The 15,853-nt window shown below is 50.7% G+C and overlaps 1 protein-coding gene across 1 annotated transcript in view; it reads left to right on the top strand.

Annotated features, from left to right (window-relative positions):
- LOC106129198 (bromodomain and WD repeat-containing protein 3) overlaps positions 1–15,853 on the top strand; it is a 39,856-nt gene that overhangs the window by 12,401 nt on the left and 11,602 nt on the right. Inside the window, exons 17-35 of the mRNA XM_060953077.1 lie at positions 1,069–1,234; positions 1,414–1,512; positions 1,692–1,790; positions 2,109–2,207; positions 2,387–2,526; positions 2,945–3,041; positions 3,345–3,458; positions 4,334–4,423; positions 4,597–4,724; positions 5,551–5,771; positions 6,907–7,115; positions 7,653–7,782; positions 8,488–8,664; positions 9,783–9,889; positions 10,454–10,694; positions 11,758–11,891; positions 12,741–12,885; positions 14,713–14,830; positions 15,410–15,583. Coding sequence (XP_060809060.1) covers positions 1,069–1,234; positions 1,414–1,512; positions 1,692–1,790; positions 2,109–2,207; positions 2,387–2,526; positions 2,945–3,041; positions 3,345–3,458; positions 4,334–4,423; positions 4,597–4,724; positions 5,551–5,771; positions 6,907–7,115; positions 7,653–7,782; positions 8,488–8,664; positions 9,783–9,889; positions 10,454–10,694; positions 11,758–11,891; positions 12,741–12,885; positions 14,713–14,830; positions 15,410–15,583 — 2,688 coding nt within the window. The remainder of the gene's footprint in view (positions 1–1,068; positions 1,235–1,413; positions 1,513–1,691; positions 1,791–2,108; positions 2,208–2,386; positions 2,527–2,944; positions 3,042–3,344; positions 3,459–4,333; positions 4,424–4,596; positions 4,725–5,550; positions 5,772–6,906; positions 7,116–7,652; positions 7,783–8,487; positions 8,665–9,782; positions 9,890–10,453; positions 10,695–11,757; positions 11,892–12,740; positions 12,886–14,712; positions 14,831–15,409; positions 15,584–15,853) is intronic.

Raw genomic sequence — 15,853 nt, forward strand, 5'->3', positions numbered from 1 at the left:
GCTCTCACTCTCTCTGATACGCTGCCCAGGAAGTCTGCTGGAAGAGGCATATGTAATGTAGACTTCTCTCCTGGCTTCAGTCCCGGTTGCATCCTCACCATTCTGGAGAGGAACCCAGGGATACCTTTGACCATGGACCCTGGATTGAGTGAGTCAGGTGTTTACACGAAGCGACTCCCGTCTGACCTCCGCAACCTTTGCAGGGGAACCTAAACCGTATTGGATCGGTCATGGTTATATATCCAGTTACCTGAATGTGCAGGTTTCCTCATCATAAGAGCATCAATTTTATAACTCGAACGAAAAAAAAGTCATGGTATAAGTCAAGTAGGATTTTATTCTGTGCATCCGTGCTTCATCAAATCGAGCCCTGATACTTTCTCGAAGGACCATTATTTAATATTACTTTTGGTCCTTCAACTGGGTTGGGGTAAAGATTATTGTTATTTTTACAAATTAAAATCAAATAAATGTTGCATTGTTGTTTTAAGACAAATAAAGCGTGGTTTTTCTTTAGATGTACAAGTTGAATATGTAGTCACTACTTTATATTTTATCATACTTACACCGAAATGATCTTCACAAAAATAAATTCTCGATGTTGTTGATAAACAATGAACACCATCCCTCCTTGCCAGCTTTAACCACTTTCTTCGTATTTTTGGTTGACCGGATCACGAATGAATAATTTAGTCGAAGTTTTTATACTTGTATTTGTACACTGGGGCACTATACAGTTTTTAAAATACGTATTTTCCAATTTTATTTAAACAAAACAATCTTTTGCCGTAAGTAAACACAATCGCTTGCCACTATGTGACGTCATTCACGACGCCATGATACTTTGTTGTGTTTTTACGTCAGATTAAAAATATTTTTTTTAACTTAAAATATGTGTTTTAAATATAATTTTTATCATGAAATATTATACTTTTAGGGTAATACAGACACTAAAGTATTGAAATAAGCCATTTTTGAAATTTACAACACAGGCCTATTAATGTACAAGTTGTCTGTTCACAATGCGTCTGTGGCAATCAGATTAATAATGATGTGTATCGTGTGAAGGCGAGCCGAACGGCCCCCGGCGCCGCGCCGGACGGCGGCCGGGAGCCACCGCGCCGCCGCCGCGCCGCCGCCCGCCGCCCGCGCCGCCCGCGCGCTCCGACAGCGACGCGGCGCTCTCCGACAGCGACCCGCGCCACTCCAGCGTGGAGCTCAGCGACATCACCAGGTGGGCGCCGACTCACTCACTGACTGACTGCCCACCTTAGAGTATCGACTCGAGCGCCGCCCGCGCGCTCCGACAGCGACGCGGCGCTCTCCGACAGCGACCCGCGCCACTCCAGCGTGGAGCTCAGCGACATCACCAGGTGGGCGCCGACTCACTCACTGACTGACTGCCCACCTTAGAGTATCGACTCGAGCGCCGCCCGCGCGCTCCGACAGCGACGCGGCGCTCTCCGACAGCGACCCGCGCCACTCCAGCGTGGAGCTCAGCGACGACACCAGGTGGGCGCCGACTCACTCACTGACTGACTGCCCACCTTAGAGTATCGACTCGAGCGCCGCCCGCGCGCTCCGACAGCGACGCGGCGCTCTCCGACAGCGACCCGCGCCACTCCAGCGTGGAGCTCAGCGACATCACCAGGTGGGCGCCGACTCACTCACTGACTGACTGCCCACCTTAGAGTATCGACTCGAGCGCCGCCCGCGCGCTCCGACAGCGACGCGGCGCTCTCCGACAGCGACCCGCGCCACTCCAGCGTGGAGCTCAGCGACGACACCAGGTGGGCGCCGACTCACTCACTGACTGACTGCCCACCTTAGAGTATCGACTCGAGCGCCGCCCGCGCGCTCCGACAGCGACGCGGCGCTCTCCGACAGCGACCCGCGCCACTCCAGCGTGGAGCTCAGCGACATCACCAGGTGGGCGCCGACTCACTCACTGACTGACTGCCCACCTTAGAGTATCGACTCGAGCGCCGCCCGCGCGCTCCGACAGCGACGCGGCGCTCTCCGACAGCGACCCGCGCCACTCCAGCGTGGAGCTCAGCGACATCACCAGGTGGGCGCCGACTCACTCACTGACTGACTGCCCACCTTAGAGTATCGACTCGAGCGCCGCCCGCGCGCTCCGACAGCGACGCGGCGCTCTCCGACAGCGACCCGCGCCACTCCAGCGTGGAGCTCAGCGACATCACCAGGTGGGCGCCGACTCACTCACTGACTGACTGCCCACCTTAGAGTATCGACTCGAGCGCCGCCCGCGCGCTCCGACAGCGACGCGGCGCTCTCCGACAGCGACCCGCGCCACTCCAGCGTGGAGCTCAGCGACATCACCAGGTGGGCGCCGACTCACTCACTGACTGACTGCCCACCTTAGAGTATCGACTCGAGCGCCGCCCGCGCGCTCCGACAGCGACGCGGCGCTCTCCGACAGCGACCCGCGCCACTCCAGCGTGGAGCTCAGCGACGTCACCAGGTGGGCGCCGACTCACTCACTGACTGACTGCCCACCTTACAGTATCGACTCGAGCGCCGCCCGCGCGCTCCGACAGCGACGCGGCGCTCTCCGACAGCGACCCGCGCCACTCCAGCGTGGAGCTCAGCGACGTCACCAGGTGGGCGCCGACTCACTCACTGACTGACTGCCCACCTTACAGTATCGACTCGAGCGCCGCCCGCGCGCTCCGACAGCGACGCGGCGCTCTCCGACAGCGACCCGCGCCACTCCAGCGTGGAGCTCAGCGACGTCACCAGGTGGGCGCCGACTCACTCACTGACTGACTGCCCACCTTACAGTATCGACTCGAGCGCCGCCCGCGCGCTCCGACAGCGACGCGGCGCTCTCCGACAGCGACCCGCGCCACTCCAGCGTGGAGCTCAGCGACGTCACCAGGTGGGCGCCGACTCACTCACTGACTGACTGCCCACCTTACAGTATCGACTCGAGCGCCGCCCGCGCGCTCCGACAGCGACGCGGCGCTCTCCGACAGCGACCCGCGCCACTCCAGCGTGGAGCTCAGCGACGTCACCAGGTGGGCGCCGACTCACTCACTGACTGACTGCCCACCTTACAGTATCGACTCGAGCGCCGCCCGCGCGCTCCGACAGCGACGCGGCGCTCTCCGACAGCGACCCGCGCCACTCCAGCGTGGAGCTCAGCGACGTCACCAGGTGGGCGCCGACTCACTCACTGACTGACTGCCCACCTTACAGTATCGACTCGAGCGCCGCCCGCGCGCTCCGACAGCGACGCGGCGCTCTCCGACAGCGACCCGCGCCACTCCAGCGTGGAGCTCAGCGACGTCACCAGGTGGGCGCCGACTCACTCACTGACTGACTGCCCACCTTACAGTATCGACTCGAGCGCCGCCCGCGCGCTCCGACAGCGACGCGGCGCTCTCCGACAGCGACCCGCGCCACTCCAGCGTGGAGCTCAGCGACGTCACCAGGTGGGCGCCGACTCACTCACTGACTGACTGCCCACCTTACAGTATCGACTCGAGCGCCGCAACATATGTGTAGTTGGCGTTCCGGAATATTTTTTTTTAAACTGTTATTATTTCTTAGACCTTAGTTATAAAAATTACCTAAGTTTTACACATGATACTGTTTTATATAAACAAAAAAAATAACATAATATTTATTTGCATAGCTCGCAATCTGGAAGCAAAAGCGACGAGTAAGTGTAATTTTTACTAATTAAACTTGATTACATAGTTATATGTTACCTTGTTGTGCCGAGTGATGAGCTTTTAAAATGCGTGCAGGGCAAAAAAACACAAGTTCGAATCCCACCCCGACCAATGACTATTTTCAAAGTTATGTACATTGTTATTATAGAATTATTCGTGATATGAAGAACACTAGACTCCGCTTTGATTCCTTTTCTCGAATATCTGCATAATTTCGTGGCGGTCAAGAGGTTTTCAAACGTCTCTCGTAGGCCGCGTGCTAACCTGTAGCTAAGTTAGCATAACTGCATGGCGACCCTGCCAGCTTAAGCTAACGTATTTGAAATACGAGAATTTACTAATGTACCAGCTTAATCAGGATGCCGTGTGGTTCCCGGCACTAATTTAAAAAGGATAGGACCACTCCATCTCTTTCCCTAAGATCGAAAGAAGAGAAAGGCAACTAAGAAATACGCGTACAAACTTGGGATTCTTCTTTTAAATGGGTTAGCGACCTGTCACTAGTTGAATCTCAATTTTATCATTAAGCCTAAAAGTGTCCTTTAGAGCTGCTGGCTCTGCTGGCTGCTGACAAGATGATATCAATGAATTAATGAATCAGGATGATATTTATATAAATATATTTGGTACAGTTCGTCATCGTCTCAGTACTCGGACTGGGAAGCCGGTGCCGCACTAGCGCCGCCAGCGCGCGCCAGGCGGAAACCTCAGGCAACTCACAGGTAATTACACAATATAAGTACTTACTTATATTTACTTATTTATTAAAAACTTTATTGCATAATATATGCTTCATATTATTGTCTGAGGACCCAAAAATTGATTAATGCAGTATGATTTGAGTCTAGTCTGGCGTATTGTACTACAAACTCTTGTATTTTGTTCTAATAAACAGATACAGCCCCCCGGCGAGTACCAGCAAGCGGGTGACGTCATCGTCTCGAGCCAACGCCTCTCCCCCCGCCACCGCCGCCTCCCCCGCCGCCGACAGGCTCTCCGCAGGCGGGGAGTCCCCGGCTAGAGGTATACTATACAGGAGATAGAGGTGTACAGCGAGCGAGTGACGTCATATTCTCTCCCGCCACAAATTGAGCGAGTTCTACATTATAATCACGTCTATAGCCCTTGTGGTTTATGTTAAAATTTACAAAGTCCAGCGTAAAAAGGTCACGAACAGAATAAATAAACATATACGGGACAAATTACACAGATTGAGTTAGCCTCGAAGTAAGTTCGAGACTTGTGTTACGAGATACTAACTCAACGATACTATATTTTATAACTAAGATGAACTATCAATAATCCAATCAGTCTTTTCAATGCTCTGTCAACGACGCACGGGATATAGACGTCAATATAATGTATGTATTATTTCTCGTAGTCACAGATCCTTCATTTTTAGAAAACTGTTTGTATTATAGCTGTTTATAGTGTATAAATCAAGGATAAATTAAAATATTAAATAGGAATAGATAAGACACCCTATTGCACATTAATCTTAAATATATAATTCTCGTGTTACAATGTTCGTTCCCGTACTCCTCCGAAACAACTTCACCGATTCTCATGAAATTTTGTGAGCATATTGAGTAGGTCTGAGAATCGGCCAACATCTATTTTTCATACCCCTTAGCGATAAGGGTTGGCCACCCTTAACATATTTTTTAAACTAGAAATTACTTACAAATTATTTATATGGCAAAACAACCTTGGCCGGGACAGCTAGTAATAACATAAAACACCTATGCTTAGGTGAAGTACAAAAGGCGACTAATGTCAATATGCAATCTCTTCCAGCCGACCAATATGTTATTGTATTTAAACTAAATATAGTGTTATCTGGTCCCAGTGGCCGAGGAGCTCCCGGAGGTGTACCGGCCCGGCGAGTGGATCACGGCGGTGGTGCCGCGCAAGGCCCCGTACCACCCGCAGATGGGCGACGAGTGCCTGTACTTCCGCCTCGGCCACCAGCGGTACTTCGAGGCCGTCGCCGAGAAGCAGCTGTACAAGATCAACCCGCGCGACAAGCCCTGGGAGCGCACCGTGGTGCACGACTGCGAGCTGGTCAAGGTGCTGGAGACAGCCACGTCTATATCCCACGCGGGGTGGACAGAGCCAACAGGCTTGAAAAGACTGATAGGCCACGTCCAGCTCAGTATGGCTTAATGGTGGAATTAAGATCCAATAGGCTATTTGACAAAGTTCTAAAAACTATCTTAGGGTATTTATTTGTTTATAAGGAGTCCTACAAAAATACTTTTCTGCCTTTATTACAGCTATTTTATTAAAAAATCGAAAAAGAAAATGAAATATTCAAATATGCCGCCAAAACGCGACTTTTAGCAATATGGCGGCCATGGCACGCAGTGACGTAAATTTCGTGTAAATATCATACAAAGCTTGTTGGTGTTTCGAAAAGTTTTGATTTTCTCTTGTTTTATTTAACTTGTGCCACGTCATATGTGTGAAAATTATTAAAATGAGTTCCTATAAATGTTGTGCAGTGCCTCAATGCACTAATACAACAATAAAATCTCCTACGAAACGGTTTTTTTCTATGCCGATGGATTTGAATATTCGCAAGAAGTGATTTCAGATCATGATCTAAGATCAGTGGTTACCAAGATATACTTACATTGATGTTTTCACATTCCTCCATTATTGCGTCCACTTTTGGTAGGTTTCGACTGTCAGCTTTTGCGGAATTGGTTTCCATTATTAAATACCTATGTTATCTGAGTAATCCTGAGCGATCAAACACTTATAAAATCTTGAAAAATTATAGCGAACACTAAGGAACGGTACGATCCACAGTCTGTTTATGGATAATTGACGTCATAATAGAAATAGCCAATCACGTTCGTTTTTAGTCACGTGACAGCTGCATATAAAAACCTAATTTTCTGAGACGGATTTTGTTTAAATAATGCAATATTTTTATCTCGCGTTATTACAAATCGCTCCAAAAAAATAATATTAAGACTGATGACATAAAAGAAATGTATATTTTTAATACAGTCAAATAGCCTATAGTGACAGGTTGCAAGAAGAATTACAAGTTTATTATTAGTTTATTATCCTTTACCGTAGTTCTTTTACGACATCCATGGGGACGGTACGGAGTGGTACTATTCTAAAGTGTCACAAACCACACGGCAAATGCTTACACATGAAGCATAAAATGATCTATTATCACCGTGGTCAGGTGGTGGGCATGAAGTACGTGATCAAGCCGCCGCGCATCGTGTGCCTGAAGCTGGCGGCGGGCGGCGTGCGCGCGCGCAGCTTCACGGTGCGCTACCACGACATGCCCGACGTCATCGACTTCCTGGTGCTGCGCCAGCAGTACGCCGCCGCCGTGCGCCGCCGCTGGGCGCCCGCCGACCGCTTCCGCTGCCTCATCGACGACTGCTGGTCGGTGCTCCTCTTGTCAGCTGTCGCTTTATCACTTGCTGTCTCATTTTTTTTTACGATTCATCAATAGTTATAATTATGTCTCGTTTGTGCTGTCATACTCATACCACCTGTTTTATATTATTAAAGATAATTAATTGATTGAGTGACCGGATGAGATACAGCGTGATAAGGGAATGTTGTGATGTGAAAGATGTAGTGACAGGAATAAAAAAGAGGGTATATTGAGATGGTTCGGTCATGTGGAGAGGATGAATGAAAGCAGGTTGACTGAGCAGATACACAAGGAGAGTGTTGAGGGAAAGGTCGGAGTGGGAAGACCTAGACGAACGTATCTTGATCAAATAAAGGACGTCCTGGCAAAGGGTCAGGTCAGGAGTACCCGAAACCGCCGAGCTTGCATGAAGACAGTTATGAATTTGGTTGAAGCGAAAGAAGAATTCAGAGATCGTCGATGTTGGTTTTCTGAGAAGCTATCGAAACAAGCTTGTTGTAAAGTTACTTTTAAAGCAGAAATACCTATTGTTCTGTTCGCAGGTGGACGGGCACAGTGCTGGAGCGCTCGGGCCCCGCGCCGCCGCCCGCGGACGCGCCGTGGGACGCCGCGCACGCCGCGCAGGCCGCCGCGCAGTTCCTGTGTCTGCGCGTGCGCTGGGACAACGGGGAGGTCAGTGGCTTGCTGCAGGAGCGGCTTTGTTTCATCTTAGCGTGCATCTAGCTAATTATATCGTAAAAAATAACATATACACTGGAAGGACCGGGAATAGTATACCGAAGAATAAATTGTTTACTCTTAGATTTAAGTATAAATTGTAATATTATTCTAAACACAATTTCATTCTTGAAATAAAAAAAAAAGTGTAATTTTTGTTGAATATTTTCGTGCGAAAATTTTTCACATTTCGACGAGATTTATATCAAGAACAATGTTTATCTCCAGCTTCTCATAGTACATTCCCAAGAATCAAACATATGTATGTGATGTGGACAATGATATCAAGGCTCAGAAGAGGCAGTCGACGCTTACTAATCGGGTGTTTCGACTATGTCCTATTCAGACTGAAATTACTTTTATAATAATTGGTCAGGGAGAATACTTTCAAGACCAATAAAAATATTGTCAAAAAGTAAAAAAGGAAAGTAAGAAGTATCTATTCAAAAACAAGATTTTTATTTTATTAGATTCAGTTAGTGACAGGGTGAGTCATTGACCATAATCTGTGATTGGGTGTAAGTCAGGTTTAGCACGCAGCAACTATGTATTGACTCTACCATTTCAGGGGGAACCATAATACATCAATTTGCCTAAATGTGCCAGGTTTCATGCATCGGTTAGCCATCTGTGTCCCACAATAAGCACCGTTCCGTGCAGGTGGAGCGTCTCTCGCCCTGGGACCTGGAGCCGCTGGACGAGGCGCGGCTGCCGAAGACCCCGGGCGGCGCCGTGCCCGTGCTGCCCGACGAGCTGCGCGCGCTGCTGTACCGCCCGCAGCCGCACGAGTGGGCCGCGCCCGCCGCCTGCCGCGAGCTCGCCGCGCTCGTGTCTCAGGTGAGCCGCAGCCGCACGAGTGGGCCGCGCCCGCCGCCTGCCGCGAGCTCGCCGCGCTCGTGTCTCAGGTGAGCCGCAGCCGCACGAGTGGGCCGCGCCCGCCGCCTGCCGCGAGCTCGCCGCGCTCGTGTCTCAGGTGAGCCGCAGCCGCACGAGTGGGCCGCGCCCGCCGCCTGCCGCGAGCTCGCCGCGCTCGTGTCTCAGGTGAGCCGCAGCCGCACGAGTGGGCCGCGGTCCACCGCCTGCCGCGAGCTCGCCGCGCTCGTGTCTCAGGTGAGCCGCAGCCGCACGAGTGGGCCGCGCCCGCCGCCTGCCGCGAGCTCGCCGCGCTCGTGTCTCAGGTGAGCCGCAGCCGCACGAGTGGGCCGCGCCCGCCGCCTGCCGCGAGCTCGCCGCGCTCGTGTCTCAGGTGAGCCGCAGCCGCACGAGTGGGCCGCGGTCCACCGCCTGCCGCGAGCTCGCCGCGCTCGTGTCTCAGGTGAGCCGCAGCCGCACGAGTGGGCCGCGCCCACCGCCTGCCGCGAGCTCGCCGCGCTCGTGTCTCAGGTGAGCCGCAGCCGCACGAGTGGGCCGCGGTCCACCGCCTGCCGCGAGCTCGCCGCGCTCGTGTCTCAGGTGAGCCGCAGCCGCACGAGTGGGCCGCGGTCCACCGCCTGCCGCGAGCTCGCCGCGCTCGTGTCTCAGGTGAGCCGCAGCCGCACGAGTGGGCCGCGGTCCACTGACAGGGCCTTAAGAGATAAGGTCAAGAACTAGTCATTTTCGAGAAAGGAAGGTCATTTAAATAATATGGTAGATACAAACAAAATTAGAGAGTCAGGACATAACTCTATGCCTAGCTGGATAAAGTGGCTGGCAAAGGGTCAGGTCAAGAGTACCCGAAATTGTTCATGAAGAGAGTTATGAATGTGGATGAAGCGAAAGAATTATGCAGAAATCGAGGAAAAATGGAAAGATGTGGTCTCTGTCCACCCCTCCGGGAAAAAGGCGTGATTGTATGTAGGTTTGTATACTTACATATGTGGATGTGTGTGTTTCTTACTCTTTCTAAAGCTACTGAACGGGTGTTAATGAAACAAGTAGTAGTGAACAAATGATAATGAACAAGTGTTGACCACCAGGTGATGACGCTGGCGGTGGCCGAGCCGTTCGTGGCGCCCGTGGACCTCGCGCGGTACCCGTCCTACGCCAAGATCGTGGCCTACCCCATAGACCTCGCCACCATCAGGTTAGTGGGCACATCACTACTGATGTCCGTATCCCTCGCGAAGTAGACGGAGCCAACGGCCTTGAAAAGACTGAAATGCCACGCTCAGGTGTTAGGCTTAATGATGGAAATATAAATAGGTTTTTAGTACATCGCTTAAAAGAAGCATCCCGAGTTTATAAGCATATCCCTTAGTCGCCTTTTACTACATTCATGGATAAGATTGCACTGTCGCTCTTTCTTTTCAAATTTTTTTACGCAATTCAGTATTCTACTATGTACGTACAAATGAACCTGACCTTTCTGGCTTTTCAAGACTGTTATATCTATACTAATATTATAAAGCTGAAGAGTTTCTTTCTTTGTTTATTTGAACGCGCTAATCTTAGGAACTACTGGTTCGAAGTGAAAAAATCTTTTTGTGTTGAATAGACCATTTATCTATATAACATCACGCTGCAACTTTAAGGAGCGAAGAAATAATGGTAAAATGTAAAAAAAACGTAGAAAATTATCCACCCTTGAGGGTTTCAATGCTGACGAAGTTGCGGGCACAGCTAGTATATTGACCATTCCCCGCACAAGGTCGCGCTGCGAGAACCAGTTCTACCGGCGCGCGGCCGCGCTGCAGTTCGACATCCGCTACCTGGCCACCAACGCGGAGACGTACAACGAGCCGCGCGCGCGCATCGTGCGCGCCGCGCGCCTGCTCACCGAGCTGCTGCTGCGCGTGGTGCGGCGCGGGCCCGCCGCCGACGTGCTGGCCGCCTACCGCCAGCTGTGCGCCGGCTACCGCTCCTCCGCCGGCGACGGCGACGACGGCAGCGTACGTGTACTAAATACTAATATACAGGGTGACTTTTAATTCAGCTGTATTAATTTTACTGTAAAGTGTACTCATCTAAAGGATATTAAAAAATGTTAAAAGAAAAATATCGGTTCATATTTCAGGAAATACGAAAAAATAATAAAAGTATCATAATCCACGATCCTAAATACGTCATATCACCCCGGCCGGCGGAAAAGCGACGCGTAAGATTCAGAGGTCAACGACACAATTCATTCAGCTGAGCGATCTCGACAACTTTGTACTTTACTTGATACTAGAAAAATAATTTATTTTTCAGACATTTATTTACATGTTTAGTTTTAATTTCTTTTTGTAGTGTTGGGCTTTAATAAAGCGTGTGACGCAGTTTTTGAGGGTTTTTTAAATGTGAAAATGATGACGTTTAATTTAAATAAAAATAGGCTCAAAGGGCTCAGAAGCATGGGTATAGTCTATGTTTAAAAGGATGCAGTTGTTTTAAATGTCACCTTGTTTATGTATATACGGGACTAATTACACAGATCGAGTTAGCCGTGTGTTGCGAGATACTAAGTCAACGATACTGTATTTTATAATTAATACTTACTGCGCACTGTATTAACTGTTTTAAAATTAATTTCAAAATTTTATTGACGAACTAGCTTTTACGCGGGTTTTCGTTCGAAATTCCCGAAAGTATCCTCTATTACTCTCGAAAATTTATTTACATCTATGCAAAAACTATTTTGAGTGTTCGTTACAAACTATAGACGTAGAAAAAAAGGCGGACGGAGTGTGGCTTGAAAAAAGTGAAGCATTGTAATCGTGGCGCTGTGTTGTACGCACGTGTGAGTGTCAGAAAACTTTTTCTGTCTGTTTGTCATTTCGTGAGATATTCTACCGCCTACCTACTGGCCGCCGACTGTCACACTATTGGTGAGAACACTCTCACGTGTGAAGCGTGTGTTTGAGTGCTTCCTTTTGCCGTATAGTAAAACTCCGTCCGCCTTTTTTTCTGCGTCTATGTTAGAAACATATTAAATCTTTTCTCTTTATTATAAGTAATAATCTGTCGCGGCAGGGATCGGGCGGGGGCGGGGGCGGGGAGCCGTCGTGGCGCGCGTTCTGCGGCGGCGTGCTGCGCGAGCTGTGCGCCAGCGCCGACTCCGAGCCCTTCCTGCAGCCCGTGCGCCCGGAGGTGGCGCCCGACTACAGGTACACACACACACACACACATTTACTTAGCTGTGGCACTGACGTCACGCGCCATCATAGCGAACAATGTGACGCACTGAGCCAATAGCGGCGAAGAGTCTAAATCGCGCAAGCAAAGATTACACATATTGAAGCATTACGTTATAAAAACAACCGACTGGAATCAACTCGACATCGTGTGTCGCGTGGTTCCCCAGCCTGCAGAAAGATCTTCTCTTTGTGGCGGTCGAGGCCGAAATATTGCGTATTTTTTTATAAGCTTAAAATTTTCACAGAATATTAAGTTGTAATGTTAGCTTTCAAAATAAATAAAATAATTATTAAAGGTCTTCATAATAACTATCACTGTGTGTCACATGTATGCGCTTATCTTGAAAAGTTGTAGACGGATTGTATTTCTATTTAAAATGTCGGAAAGAGTTTTCTGTCGGGTAGCTAGTATTACAAAAAAGCGCAAGTGGGCTTTTGAAAGACCAGTCTCTAGTTATGACGACATATTTGTTTGTTTTTTAATACTTTAACAGCGGGATTGTGAGTCTAGTTTTTTATAGTACGTCTATGGTTTTGATGCTGAGATTATTTCTACTGGTTTCTGTACATTATTTTAGTATTTTTCACTGCAGTACCTATATCAAATTTAGTATTCTCTTAGGCGACAACCTAGCAACTTGTCACTATTTGAATCCCAATTCCATCATTAAGCCAAATAGCTGAATGTGGCCTATCAGTCTTTTCAAGATTTTTGTCTCTGTCTACCCCGCAAGGGATATAGACGTGATATATGTATGTATGTTTGTAGTATATCTATATAATATATGTAATTAAGATATTGGCCACGTTTGCCCGCAGGAGCATAGTGAGCGAGCCCATGGACCTGGGCACGGTGCGCGCGAAGCTGACGGCGGGCCGCTACAGCGGGCCGTCGCAGTTCTGCCGCGACGTGCGCCGCGTGTTCCTCAACAGCCGCCTCTACAACACCAACAAGCGCAGCCGGGTGAGTCGGACAGTTGGTGGCTGGGTCAGTTTGTGGCTGGGTCAGTTCTGCCGCGACGTGCGCCGCGTGTTCCTCAACAGCCGCCTCTACAACACCAACAAGCGCAGCCGGGTGAGTCGGACAGTTGGTGGCTGGGTCAGTTTGTGGCTGGGTCAGTTCTGCCGCGACGTGCGCCGCGTGTTCCTCAACAGCCGCCTCTACAACACCAACAAGCGCAGCCGGGTGAGTCGGACAGTTGGTGGCTGGGTCAGTTTGTGGCTGGGTCAGTTCTGCCGCGACGTGCGCCGCGTGTTCCTCAACAGCCGCCTCTACAACACCAACAAGCGCAGCCGGGTGAGTCGGACAGTTGGTGGCTGGGTCAGTTTGTGGCTGGGTCAGTTTTGCCGCGACGTGCGCCGCGTGTTCCTCAACAGCCGCCTCTACAACACCAACAAGCGCAGCCGGGTGAGTCGGACAGTTGGTGGCTGGGTCAGTTTGTGGCTGGGTCAGTTCTGCCGCGACGTGCGCCGCGTGTTCCTCAACAGCCGCCTCTACAACACCAACAAGCGCAGCCGGGTGAGTCGGACAGTTGGTGGCTGGGTCAGTTTGTGGCTGGGTCAGTTCTGCCGCGACGTGCGCCGCGTGTTCCTCAACAGCCGCCTCTACAACACCAACAAGCGCAGCCGGGTGAGTCGGACAGTTGGTGGCTGGGTCAGTTTGTGGCTGGGTCAGTTCTGCCGCGACGTGCGCCGCGTGTTCCTCAACAGCCGCCTCTACAACACCAACAAGCGCAGCCGGGTGAGTCGGACAGTTGGTGGCTGGGTCAGTTTGTGGCTGGGTCAGTTCTGCCGCGACGTGCGCCGCGTGTTCCTCAACAGCCGCCTCTACAACACCAACAAGCGCAGCCGGGTGAGTCGGACAGTTGGTGGCTGGGTCAGTTTGTGGCTGGGTCAGTTCTGCCGCGACGTGCGCCGCGTGTTCCTCAACAGCCGCCTCTACAACACCAACAAGCGCAGCCGGGTGAGTCGGACAGTTGGTGGCTGGGTCAGTTTGTGGCTGGGTCAGTTCTGCCGCGACGTGCGCCGCGTGTTCCTCAACAGCCGCCTCTACAACACCAACAAGCGCAGCCGGGTGAGTCGGACAGTTGGTGGCTGGGTCAGTTTGTGGCTGGGTCAGTTCTGCCGCGACGTGCGCCGCGTGTTCCTCAACAGCCGCCTCTACAACACCAACAAGCGCAGCCGGGTGAGTCGGACAGTTGGTGGCTGGGTCAGTTTGTGGCTGGGTCAGTTCTGCCGCGACGTGCGCCGCGTGTTCCTCAACAGCCGCCTCTACAACACCAACAAGCGCAGCCGGGTGAGTCGGACAGTTGGTGGCTGGGTCAGTTTGTGGCTGGGTCAGTTCTGCCGCGACGTGCGCCGCGTGTTCCTCAACAGCCGCCTCTACAACACCAACAAGCGCAGCCGGGTGAGTCGGACAGTTGGTGGCTGGGTCAGTTTGTGGCTGGGTCAGTTTGTGACGGAGTCAGTTTGTAACGTCGTGTCACTTCGGTCTACCCCCCCTCTCCCCACCCCGGGAGCCCTGTAAAAGTACGTGCCCCGGGTCTTCACCCTTCACAACGGTGAAGACCTTTGCACTGCCAGCATCAGCATCACCAGGTAGTTCTCTATCCTCTGGCAGCTACTTGCTGGATCTCGTGTATCAATTTAATACATACATAAAATCACGTCTATATCTCAGACGTGATTTTATGTATTATTAAAATTAGTTAACTCTTCCACATTAATGGTTGTTCGTGAACAAATGGTTACAAAACAACTAATTAAACGTGCCTTCTCCATATATTTGCAGATATACTCGATGACCGTCCGTCTGTCATCTTTATTCGAGGCGCTCTGGGCGAACAAGCCGACCACACGCACGCACAGGCCGCGCAGACGGCGCAGGCCCGCCGCCAGCTACAGGGATGGTGAGCGGAGCTGGTGCTGCTTTGCACATACATACTTTCTTTATTCAATACTAGCTGTGCCCGCGACTTCGTCCGCGTGGAATAGTTATTTTGGGCATCATTGACGCCCTCAAGGATGAATAATTATCCCCGTTTTTTTTTCTCATTTCTCATTATTTTTTTGCTCCTTATAGTTTAGAGTGATGTTATATAGCTTAAAGTCTTCCTCGATAAATGGTCTATTCAACGCAAAAGAAATTTCGTACTAGTAGTTCCTGTGATTAGCGCATTCAAACAAACAAACAAATAAACCTACCTACTCTCTGCTTACCCCTCCGGGAAAGAGAAGTGATTTTATGTATGTATGTATGTAAACAGACAAACTCTTCAGCTTTATAATATTAGTAAACATTGTATTAGGTATTTGTGATCCATCTCATCTGGCGGTGAGTGACGATGAAAACGAAGATGTTACACGCCTATCCGAGAAATACATACATATAGTCACGTCTATATCCCTTGCGGGGTAGACAGAGCCACCAGTCTTGAAAACACTGATACTACGAAATTGTACATTGACCCCAACACCCTGCCCCGCAGACATGTCCGGCTCGGCGTCCCCCGCGCGCCCGTCCCGCGGCCGCTCGTCATCATCATCATCGTCATCATCATCATCGTCGGAGCCGCTGCTGAGCGCCAGCCGGCGCGCGCTGGCCGCCCGCGCCGCGCTCACCCGCGACTCCGACAGCGACGCGCCGCTCTACAGCGCTAAAGGTGAGATATACTAGAGGCCGCCCGCGTGGAAACCCTGGCAATCCCGCGGGAACTCCGGGATAAAAAACCGCGGTTCCCCAGGCGTCACACCAGCCTGGCGGAAGATCTTCCCTTTGGTGGCGGTCGAGCCGAATCATCGCTCCCGCTACACAACTATTAAATACTAGAGGCCGCCTGCGACTTCGTCCGCGTGGAATCATTCCGGCGGGGACTCCGGGATAACATACCGAATTTCATCGTAATCGGTTCAGTAATTTTTGCGTGAAAGAG

The sequence above is a fragment of the Amyelois transitella genome, chromosome 31 (genome assembly GCF_032362555.1).
Source record: "Amyelois transitella isolate CPQ chromosome 31, ilAmyTran1.1, whole genome shotgun sequence".
Classification (NCBI taxonomy): Eukaryota; Metazoa; Arthropoda; class Insecta; order Lepidoptera; family Pyralidae; genus Amyelois; species Amyelois transitella.